Source organism: Cyprinodon variegatus, unplaced genomic scaffold (assembly GCF_000732505.1).
Source record: "Cyprinodon variegatus isolate N-32 unplaced genomic scaffold, C_variegatus-1.0 Scaffold5, whole genome shotgun sequence".
Lineage (NCBI taxonomy): Eukaryota > Metazoa > Chordata > Actinopteri > Cyprinodontiformes > Cyprinodontidae > Cyprinodon > Cyprinodon variegatus.
In genome coordinates, this window is record NW_015150458.1 from 2,382,475 (window position 1) to 2,395,075 (window position 12,601).

The 12,601-nt window shown below is 36.6% G+C and overlaps 1 protein-coding gene across 1 annotated transcript in view; it reads right to left on the reverse strand.

Annotated features, from left to right (window-relative positions):
- The window catches only part of csmd1 (CUB and Sushi multiple domains 1), a 576,851-nt gene that overhangs the window by 67,676 nt on the left and 496,574 nt on the right, over positions 1 to 12,601 (reverse strand). Inside the window, exons 43-45 of the mRNA XM_015374130.1 lie at positions 12,053 to 12,262; positions 8,171 to 8,359; positions 3,598 to 3,775 (exon numbers count right to left, since the gene is read on the reverse strand). Coding sequence (XP_015229616.1) covers positions 3,598 to 3,775; positions 8,171 to 8,359; positions 12,053 to 12,262 — 577 coding nt within the window. The remainder of the gene's footprint in view (positions 1 to 3,597; positions 3,776 to 8,170; positions 8,360 to 12,052; positions 12,263 to 12,601) is intronic.

Below are 12,601 nucleotides of genomic sequence, written 5' to 3' on the forward strand. Positions count from 1 at the left end.
TTTTCAAGCTTCTCAAAACTTTGCTTAAAAAATAAACTGGTACTATATATCATATTTAGAACACAAAACAAAGCTCAAATCATGTCACTTTTTTCCTGAGGTTTAAAGTAAGGGCAAAGAAGTGAAATAAATATCAATTTATAATATGCTTGATCAAAAGACAAATTTAGTAAGAGGGTTGGAGAAAAAACAAAACGGCATCATTGAAAAAAGTCTTTCGAAAAATCTAATTGTTGTTATCAAAGCAGAAAGGAATAAGCTTCCATTTTGTTTTTGTTTTCATACATTTTTCATGCCATCTTCAAGAAAATTTGCTGAACAATGTCGACAAAATAAAGGCTTTACTTTGCTCATTAAATATTGAATATTGCTAAAAGGTTACTTTTCTATGGTTTCTAAATGACCACTTTTAGACTTCAATGAACACACCATTGGATTAAACGGGGGTTTAAAATTTTAATTCACTAGGATTGCCTGGGATCTCTTGGCTCTTCAATAATTCAAAGTCTTCTGTAGGTGTTAGAGCTCATTTAAAATCATGAACATCTGCAATTGTGTTGCTTTGGAGGAGAGTCAAATCAGATTGGAGTGGCTTTATTTTGTACCATCATAAATGTACAGATATTGCAGAGATTTTTATGCCTGATGGAAAGGTTCTCAGAGTTATAAGGATTATCAGAATCATGCACAATAGAAATTGCTAGTTTTATATTTGCGCAGCAAAATAACATAAGGAATTTAGTCGTTCAAAAAAATATAACTTATTTTAGACTACAATGCAAAAAGTAAAATGTCACATGAGAATAAGATAACTTTGGGGTGATATATTGTTTTGTAAAACTTTTCTTATTTTTACGATATATCAATATATGTTATGCAACCTGCTATTTGGACTGAATGGCTTCATTATCACACTCATCTCATGCACATGCAAGCTGCTCCCAACACCACCTCAATTGAGCTCTTTCCTGCACCTGTTCTCCTGCCCATTTTAGCCAAATTGTCCCTCCCAGTCAGCAACAGAGCATCTCCTTGCCATGTTTACTATTCAGTTCCATTTCTTGTCTGACTCTTCTGTCTCTTTTGGATTCCCTGTTTGTGTTGCCCTCTTCGGACACCTGAATGGCTTTAAATTACCTCCTCAATATGTAGTTAATTTCTCCAAATTCTTCTAAATCATAGATAGATCTAAATTTTGGATGATACCAAGCCTCAGGAAGTGGCATATTGCCCACCCCTGCCTTGGGTTATTATGGCTTTTGATTTCTGCCTTGTCCATTAGACTGTTGTGCCTGTTCTGGTTACTGCTACCAGCTAGATTAACTATCTCACCCTGTTCAGAAATCATCGCCTGCACAGCTGTCATCTGCCTGTGTTGCCTGACATTATTACATTCTTTACAACAAACCTTTAAGTGTAACTATCATTTTCTGGCTAAATTTTTGGGTTATCCAGTTCATTCTTAACAACAGAAGGCTGTATCAGGAAGAAATAATGCCTTGTTCTTAGTTTGTGTAACGGAGGAAAGACTAAAATATCCTGGAAAACTGCTAAAATAAAGATTAGTATATTTAGATGAGTATATCTGTAAAACTATGAGAATAAATGTTGCCTTTGACAAATTTTGTTTTATTTGTTAGGAGATGGATTTACTGCCTACTGTGGAATATTTCACTGACATTAGGCAAAGATCCAAATGCAACTGGTGGAGAACCACTGAAACAATTTGGTAGCAGACACTCACATTTGAATGCACATGCTGTCACATAACAACCTGAGGAAAACAAGCCAGAGACACATCACTGTGGTGTATATATGATATAATAAAGCACAACCAAATGTAACCATCTATGCAGAGACAAATGTGAAAGTGTGTGCCTTTACAATTCAATTTGTTAGAATCCTTAGCTCAGCTTTACTTATACTGTATCTGGTTGTATGCACAGGCAGATAAAATTTTAAATGATCTACTCAGCCTTTTTATCAAATAGATACAATTTTTTATTTATTTTTTGTGTGAAAAGCAATTGTCCTTTATTGTACCATACCTAACATATTTCAAGATAAAACCACTAAAGACTTAACATTATAAATAACTGATGGTGTGAATAAATTTTTAATTTTCTCAAAAGCTAACATATGACATATTTATTCACCCAAGCTGTGTACCTGTACCTGGAAGCCTTTCTGCAAAATATCAAACTATAATAAGGCTGTGATTACAGTTGATCTTAGTAAAAATATTGTGTGACTAGATGAAACATTTACTCCTGATACATTTAATCAAAACAATTTTCATTAAAGAATCCATCGTTATTGAGAAGAAAATACAAAAAAAGCACATTTGTTTTATCGAGAAGATAATATTCTGAAAATCAAAAGTGAGTAAAATAATATATAACTCTACTGTGACGTATACGGGTGATTCTGTGTAGACGGAAATAATTGCATTTGCAGGAGACATTTTCCCCACACTCTAAATCTGTCTTAGTTCATGGAAGGTAGATGATGATGGTATCTGGCGCTGAAAAAGCTCTCCTCTCACAAGTGTCAGCACCCAGTTACTTCCAAATATATTCATGAAATACAGCAGAACTGAGCCATCATTTGTGTTCTCATCACCTATTACTGGGCTCTTTTGATGGCGTCCATATATGTATGCAATTTCATAATTTAGTTTCAAATGAAATGTACCAAAAACACATCAATCATCAGAATCAATTTGCAGCAGCAAAATAACTCAGTACAGAGCCTCTCTATTGCTAAATTCAAGGTTCTGTGAGCTGGCCAGATTGAAAAACTAGAAGCCACAAAGTGTGGATAATTTGCTTCCTCTCATACCTTCAGCTACTTATTCCCCAGAGCTCAATGCTTGAACCTGAAAATAAAAGCCAAGGACCTGCACATGCATCTAAAAATAAACTAACAACTCGGGCTCAATTGTAATTTCCTTTCTGATAAATCTAATGCTCATCTTAATTTTGACAGAATACATGATGCATAGCCAGGTCACTCTCCAAACATGTCAGATCCAGTTGAGTCTTTCTCTATTTGTGAATCCACCTCTGATGCTCCGTTTATTAAATTCCCCAAACCCCACTGACTCTCATCATTACTTCCAGAGTTTCCAAATCCTCTCTAGGCCTACATCTGGGCATAGTGCTGACTTAGATTGAATTGGTCAGGGGTTCCCATTGTAAATGCATTACTCTTGCACTTGTTGTATTACACTCTTACCTCCACACTGAATCCCATTGTTACAGTAGAAGGGAGGAGGCCCTACACTTGTTCTTACAGAGTCTACAGATTTAAACTCTTCTAAATCATGTCACTGTAGACTAAAATGTTTCAGAATGTAAAAAATTATTGTGCATGCATTTGTAAAGCCAAGACAATTTCTCAGAAAGGCATGCGTTGAAAGAAAATATCACTTTCCTTTACAATAACCGTAAACACTAGTAAAGAATAAATACATTTAAAAGAGCAAAAAAACTATATGATACATTCAGTATATACACCTGTTATATACACCTGCCTTTTTGGTTTTTAAGTCTGTCAGTGAACACTGTGAATTAGTAGAAAATTTGCAAGACTTACCAGACAGCAATATAATCTGTGACGGGCTCAGTCTGCAGTAAAGTAAAGTTGATGTAAACCCCGTGGCCATGGGGAACGCTGATGAGCCAGTTGCAGTCTTGGGAGTTAGGGTATTCATTGGGGTACTGAGGTGAATAGATGGTCCCATTCTCAGCTGTCACATTATATCCACAAGGAGCTGTAAGAAACAGTAGACTGACAGTCAGCTTGAAAAATTTCAATCTTGCATAACAGGATAGACCTGGTAAAAAAAAAACATAAATGGACAGATTTACTCTTACACTGCAGGAGGTTAGAAATATGATGAATCGTTTAAATGGCTCTTTGTGACAAGAAACACCATCCCAAATGGCTCTGAAACTACACACAGCAGATTCTGAGGTGTTTGATTTAGATGTGTTGGACCAAGGACAAATATAAAAGTTGCAGGATACCCGTCCTCAGGCAGTGGAATTGCCCACCATTGGCCTAATACATAATTACATAAACTAACACTCAACTTGGTGAAGAGCAAGCAGTAATATCATGGGCTGTGTGGTTCTAAGTTATATACCTAAATACTGCCTAGCTTCCATCACTTGTACAGGGTAGTAGGATGAAGAAACCTTTTTTCCCCTTTAAAATATATGGCTTTGATTGAAAGCATATCTTGAGTTTCTGTCAAAAACCCAAATATTTTCATGATACAGATTAAAGTCAACATATTTCATATATTTAATACTTGTTTGGATCTATATCCCTTCATTGACAGTTTCCTTCCTGCCCTCCTTCTGAAATAACAGGTCCTTAAAACTATGTGACCACCTATACAGTTAGATTTGAGTATTTTGGAGAAGTGAAGTATTTAAAGGTTCCAAAATGGTAACTCTTGAGGACTGGAATTGTGCATCCCCACTTTCAGGTGTTGGAGAGGATTCTATGATTTCTTCCCTTACCTCAGATCATAAAGTAGCAATTGCCAGGAATCTGGTCCATTGTAGGAAACAGTGTACAGGATATTTATTATCAAGGAGTTGCAAGAGTATGCAGTATCTTGGTGGACTTCAAGAGCATTCTTTGGGTGATTCTTGCATGACCACAGCAAGAGTCGGTCAACACATCATCGAGTTGTTTTCAATTTGATTATGCTGCCTGTTGCCACTGACCTTATTTGTAAATGTTGACAAACATGATCTGAAAGCCTTGTCCTGAGGAGGGTTACTAGTTAGTGAAAATCAGCATTTCATCTTCACTTTTACACATTATATGAAAAAGTTTACTTTAGTGTGTGGCTGCAGGTTTTGTGTGTAGATTACAATTAGCAACGGATAGAAAAAAATATATATATATATTTTTTACAGGTATGGGCACAGGTATAAATCAGTGTTGTTTTCGTCAATGGAGACATGACGAAATTATTTTTTTGACGCTCCTTTTTTTAATGAAGATAATGAAAACTGACAAAATAAACATGGAGCTTTGATGAATAAAACATGGCAACTCATGGGTGAGTTTTCGTTGACGAGACGAGACAGAATAAAAAAGTTAGCGGGTGGTCTGCCAGACATTTAAAATGCATCATTGTGCTGTAAACTGTTAGACAAGCTAAGCGGTATCAGCCGTGCAGCAGCATCCTGTTAGGTCATGCCCACCACCTGGGTGCACATTCTGCATGACCACAGATGAACCATGCCAGCAGGGTTAAAATAAGCTGGAATGATCTGATACTGCACGTTCAACTCGATAGAATGCATGAATAGATCGATCATAAAATTGTTTTAGACTGAAGAAAAAATTGATCCAATACACATGAAAGAAAGAACCTAGGAGTGGAATTTGAGATAGCTGAAATATTCACCGGGAATAGGTAAAACCTAATTCTGGTTACCTGTATTGTTTTTTTTTTTCATCAGGAAATTATTTATGGCTGGGAATATATCATGCAAAATGTACTTATCTGAGTTTAGACAAGTACTCTAATAAAATATACCCTGCACAGTGACAGCAACAGTTTTTTTTTTTTTTTTTCTTTTGCTGTGAGTGGTTTAAACCTGGTTCAGCCAATCGGCAAAGTGCCATGATACTATGTTTTCAGCAGGAATGCACCAATGCCACAATTTTCTTACCAAACTATGAGTACAATACTGGCATTCAGTACTAGCTGATAACAAGTTACAATCCAAATACTAAACAAAGGTTAGTCATATTGACACATTTTGATCATATTATCTTATATTCTAAGCAGAAAAAGGAGGACTTTACTTTGAATCGCGTTCAGCTGAAATCAATTTCTCTTTCTCTTTACAACTTTGCCAAACATAACATGGGGTCCTCTTTCATCAGGAGTAAGCATGCTTTGAGCAGTGCTTTCAAAGCTTTTGATCTAGCGGACCTTACAGAGAGAGTCTCGATGCTAAGCTAAATCAGAGGGTTCATTTGAAAATACAGAATGATTTTTCTTTCTCCAGCATGAACTTGGAAATACAGTATCCGCACATCTTTGACATAGCCTCACTTTAACATTCTAGCCTCTTATGCCAGGCTCACACGTGGCAGTGGTGGGTTGCCCCAAGACACCCAAATCAGTAAAATGTATGTGTACACTCAATCTTGTCTTGTTCCAGCATGCTTCCAGTTAGTGAGGCCACGCTGCTGAATGGAATTCCCCAAAAAGAGAGTTTGGCATGATGCTGCAGATATCTCAGTATCAAGTTCCTTAATATCATGAGCCAAAAGGTATGAGCAGATGTTAAGCTCTTTTCTCAAGAGTGCCCTTTCCTTAGCTGGATCCACAGGTGGGCAAGGCAGGGCACAGCAGTGTGAGTGTAATTGGCTTTTTTTGTTAGGCCAGCAATAGATCAGGACTGCAGCCGCACTGGTCTTAAAGTCACCCTGTTATAAAGCAGTGTGTCTGACTACTACTGCTGCTGCTCCCGAGGCTCCTCTCCCTGTCTCTTATGCATTTTATTCACTTTATTCCATCTTTATTACACCACAGACACCACAGTCCTTTAGTATCATAGGACATTTACAAATAAGAGTACAAGGGTATGTTATCAGGCCCAAAACCGGTGCTTTCCTGCCATGCTATAGCAGCTTAGAGATGATGCAATGAAATGGGCAGCACCCAAATCAAGGAGAGGTGCCATTACAGCGAAGGGAAGTGTGTCTCATCTGGGTTAAAAAAAACTGTACCAGAAAATAACCAACCTCATAACAAATGAATACTCTATAGTCTCAAATCAAATATGTCTCCATATATATTTCTATAGTGGACTTTGGAAGGTTTAAAAAACATAATTTAGGACTAACTAAATTATATTCAGTTAAAAAGTCTTTCCATAAGAAAGATCATGAAATAAACTGAGACCCTCATTCCAGGTGAAGCTGAGCTTCCTTATTTAGAGCAGACCTGAGTTTTGATGAGAATAAACACTTTCAAACAAGGTGGACTAACCAAGGAAATAAATTACAGCCCGTTTGAAGAGGAACACAAAGGAACCCACAAAATTACACTGATGTTAAAACCTTAAGCCCCTGTCACACCTTGATGATTCAGACAGTGTATGCCTGAAGTCCAAGAATATTCTAAAACACTGGCATACGCTGAACTTTCTATGTACTTTTTCAATTTTGGGCATATACACAGAGTATTCAAAACGAGTCCAGAGTGTACATCCAACGACAGCCTAACTTATGCATAATGCACGGCAGCCTAATGCCCATGAAATGTCACAAGCCAGTAGGTGCCCAGCCTGCATAAAAAGATTGCTTTGATCACAGTATTGACCTAGCTGCTGTTTACCGCCTGCCAAAATAAAAGAAAAGACTAAATAAAAAGGAAAAGAAAGAAAGAGGGTTTACAGCAGAGTAAGCATCATGTCTGCTAAGAAGTTTGTTTGTCGTGGTTGTGGCCGTAAACGCAGGGAGGATCCATCACACGCACCTTCGCTTTCACCCTATGATCGGGTGAAGTCTGGTGGAGCACTGACTGTTTCCTCCTGTGAACACCCTGTAAGTTAGATGCATGTTCAGCGGTCCGCTGGAACATGTCAAATACATTGATTTGTGTTGGAGATAGGTTCTTGATAAGTTATGCATAAGTTACTGATAGGTTTTGGATAAGCTAGACATTACGACTTATGAGTAACTTACACTTAATGTAAGTCAAAGATCAAATACCTGTAACTTATGCCCCATGTATGGCATACGCTGGCATATGTCACTGTGTGTTGAGGTGTGTCAGTGCGTTTCATCATGGTCATAACTTATACAAAATGTACCCATAACTTATCCAACTTATGCCAGCTTTTTACCAGATCTTTCATATGTCTGGCATACAGTGTCTAAATTGTCAAGGTGTGACGGGGACTTTAGATGTTAATACATTTTTTATGAAGAAAAAGGAGCAAATGACACATTGAACAATTTGTAGTTTCACATAATATGAGCAATATGGACTGCTGAAACTGAATTCTTGCTTAGAAATGACCCAGTAACACAGACAATGTTGATTCTCTCTTTATTAAAGAACAACTAGCAAAGACAGATTTACTATATACTGTATATAAAAGATTTAAATGGTATGTCTTACCCTCACATCGAGGAAATGGATGATTCCATTTTCGATTTGTCCCATGGAGGCATGTTAGCACCTTGTGTCCAATCAAGACATAACCAGAGTAGCACTGAAAAGTAATTGACTGTCCAGCACTGTAGTCACTCTTGATAATGTCCCCATTCGGAAATGGAGAAGGATCCTGGCAGTTCTGAAGCTGATAAGCTAAAGACACAAAAACCCAAAGAAAGAAAAGTTACCATTAATATTGTAACAATGTGCTTTAAATCATCTCTTTTTTGTTCAGATAGCCAAGGTAAGCATACACATATTAGTTACTCATACAGTATTTCACCAAGGAATGTCCTCTTGTGGGAGTGCGGTAAATGGGAGGCTGTTTGTAGGGGGCAGGACCTAAGACACTTAGGCCATTCTGTATAGCTGAGTATAGAGTAAGAGGATATGGTTGTCATATTCATAGCATAGGAGGTTACTGAAACATTTATTTTGCTTGGTGGTACAAGCACCAAATGTGGTAACCATGTTTTGCAAGACCTATTCTCTCAAAAAAGTGGGTTTTCCAATGCTGGTTTATATTGACTGAACTTCTAAAAGACAGGGGTTAGTTCCATGAAAACCTTCCATGCTTGTAATGATTTATTTTATTTTTTGTAGCTTTGTATGTATTTAAGAATATGATTGTCAATTATTAAGTTTTCCAATGTTGTACAATTTAATTATGTTCAACTTTTGAGTAAATATGATGTTTCTATTTATAATGGAATACTGACTTTAGGAGATTTCTAGCCTTTACAATTTTATGGGAAGAATATCAGATAGTAGTTTTGTTTATTTTGCTAGTAGTTGGACATCTCTTTCACAATGGCCTGTGTCCACAGACAGGTCGAAGTGTGTGTTCTCTTGTGGCTGAGGTTTGCTGTAGCATTTCAGCGCTATCTTCAGCTAAAAGTAAAATGTCCATGCAAAATGTCCAAGTATTGGGAGAAAAACATAGAACATTTTAAGTGTTTTATACAGTAATTAGGTAAAGACCGGACTTTTAAAGGAAGGGTAACCCTAAATTACTTTTTGTGATTCGTTTTATTCAGAGGATAAATCTGATTTAAATACTAACTTAAACATCAAAGTGAGACAAAGGGGGTCGTTGATGGGATAGGACATCCCTGCAATGTAACGATAGAGGGAAAAAAACTTCAAAGTATTATTTTTATGTACATGTACAGCATCACTAAACTCAGAATTTCCTACCATATCCATAACTAGCAGGAAATGATAAATGCTAACCTGAGCAAATACATGAAAGAACCATATTTCAAGAAATGTATTAAGATAGACAAGAAATGAGAGAAGCAAGTATTTTCTATCTTATGCACAGCATGTTGGCACTTGGTTAGAGAAATGTCAGCAACCACAGGCCCACAACGGTGCATTTCTCTCTGTATGGCATTGGAAGCCAATACCCTCCATTAAGTGTGCCTTTTATTGTAAAAAGAGGTGGTTGACATTGAAGTCCTTGCTACCACAAAATGTGACAGAACAAGCAGCACCTAACAGCACTTAAAAAGAGCTCACACAAGGTCAGCTTAAACACAGTCTTCAGTGCTGTGCAGCAGTTATACCGTAAAATCTGTTAAGCTGGATCATAGAAAAGATGATGTCAACATGATCTAAAACTTAGGAAGGAACAAATGGCTTGTTTCGGTCTAATTATATTTAGTAGCGTAAACTGACTTACTTTAAAAAATTAAATAGTTTGCGTTATTTTCCCAAAATGTAAATTAGTTAGTCACTCAGTTACTGCTCTCATAAGTACTATTCGTAAAGCAAAGTAACTATACTTTTAGTTTTAATGGTCTAAAATTTCAATAAATTAGATGACTCTCTTTAATTGCAACTTAAAAACAGCTATGTGTTCAGTAATACATTATAGAATATTAAATTAGGTAATTACTGAATTAAACAGACTATATATCTGTGACTCATATACTTTGCAATCAAATTATATATATATATGATTAATACTATGTGCAATATTTATTAGGACAATAGAACTGACTAGATATTTTTTTAATGTAATACATACGGCTTGAAAAAGTATACACTTTGATATTCAAAAATTCCAGATAAGAAGCGTTAATTGTATGTGCAACTTTTTTTATTACAAGTAATAAGTTGGCGTATTGCAGTTGATCTACAAAGCTTGCTGTGCAAATGTTAAGAAATAAGTCCATTCTTTTTCCATTCAAAGTATTTATTCCTGGACATATTGCATGTATAAATCACAGGCACATTTTATCTTTGACTTTAGTGTGTGCAAAGTAGTGTTATTCCAAAGTAGTTCCAGTTTTGTAATGGTATTGTTGAAACTTCTCTCTAGTATTGTCTTGCTCCTTGTTTGTTATTGGTCTCATTCTATATCAATAAATACCTGGACATCTTATGCTTTGTCAGACAATTGGCATTAAAAAGCACACCTGCTCTTCCTTGGCACTAGAAATAAAAAGCAGTTCCCTTCAACTACAGAGAGGGTGTCAACTGTGATAATGTGAATAACGTGCTGTTTGTGAAGAAGAAATTGAAAAGTTAGAGAACGCCATCCAAACACCGGTTTTCCAAGATGATTTCCAGTACAACTAACAACTGTGTGTAAAACTAAGTAAGAGCTATACAAAATCCATAAAATAAAAAAATTAAAATAAATAAAAACAAATAAAAACACTCTGAACTATATGGATGGTGGGAAATAAAAACAAAATCTGTTAAAAAAAAAAATCCAAAAAGCACTTAATTACGTTTGCATACACGTAGGCTAGATTAATTGGTCTTAATAGCAGAACAGAAAAGATACATCACAACCAATGATTTGTCTAAAACTAACTCCAAGAAAAACTTAACTTATTTATGTGTAGAAAAGAGCAGTTAAAGGCAAAGCAATGTCAGAGTGCCATTGCCAAAACTGGAATCAGAGCTCCCTTAAGCTTTTCTGTGTCACACTTGTGTTCAAATTGTAGAGTATGAGTACATTTTACCAGTGTGTTTATTGTCACATTTTTGGCTTGAGCACTTATCCAGCTACGGCTGCACAGGTGTGCACACAGATATGCGGTCTCATGACCTCTTAAGCTTTGAACACCTGAGATTGCATGTGATGTAGAATGGCACTGAAATGAAGGTACACTTTGCTCAGTTCATAATGAGGAGCTTCTGCATGTGTTGTAACCTCCTGCCAAAGGAATATTGCTGTCAGGTGTTTTTAGGTGAAACTCATTGTGTGGAATGATTTTGGCATTCCCCAAACATATAAAGTAGGCGGAGGATGACAGAAGCTACAGTATTAAGGCACTTACTGTTCCAGAGAAAAAGGAAGAAATTAAGATGTGTGCATAAATGTGCATTAGCTTAGGTGTAAGTAAGCCTTGTTCTACTTATCCTGGCAAACAGGCCCATAATGCAGCTTCCATGTCTTTGAAGTGAAACACTCAGGGTTACAAGTAAAGCCTGCTGGACATGATGTCAGTCTCTCGCAAGGGTTTACTGGCAATCCATCTCTTTTAATGATGAGAGAAAAGCCACAAGGTTTTTAAAGTCTTTAGCATGACTCATCCATGGATCAAAGCTTGAAACCTCATAGCATTTTTTCATCCCATAAATCATTTCTTTGAGTTGCCAAGCTTTGAAATGTGGCTGCTAGGTTAGAGCTTCTTAATTCATTCTAAGCTTTCCAGAGGACTTTTTTTTTCTTAAATTATTTCAACAACTACTATGTCTCAATAATCAATAATACCAAGCCTACTTTTGAACCCAGGCTTCCTCTACCGCTGATAAAGCCCTAAATTAATCTGAGGCATTTCTTAACCACACATTGAAAGCTTGGAACAAATCTTGGAAGAAACCTACCCTGGTAGGTTAGTCTGAATCCTGGTCTGTTCTGTGAGTGGTCACTGTAGAAGTGGATGATTGTCAGGTGCGTAGTGCTCATCAGTGGTGGTGGAATCTGTGAGCCCGTAAACTGACCAATGAGAGCAGAGCTGTGTTGTGGTCCAGCACGGACTTCAAGAAAGTCATGATTGTCCTCTGAGGAGAAGTTTTGAAATTGGATATGGGCTCCTGGAAAATAAAAGAAGTACATACATGTTTTGAACAAACAAAACAACACAAAAAACATCTCCACACAATGCCTGATGGCATGAAATGATCAAAGCAACAGGAGAGTCTCTGTTGACACATGATTGTACAGAATTTTTTTTAAAAATATCAATCTATTCATCCATCTTCTGCTGTTTGTCGTTCTTTAACAGTTTAAAATCCTCATTCTCACATATAAAATCCTAAATGACCAAGCTCCATCAGATCTGATTATCCCTTACCGAACACTTTGCTCCTAATCTGCAGGTTTACAAGTGGTTTATACATTTTTTTTTTCTTTTTATACAAGTAAAACCAATG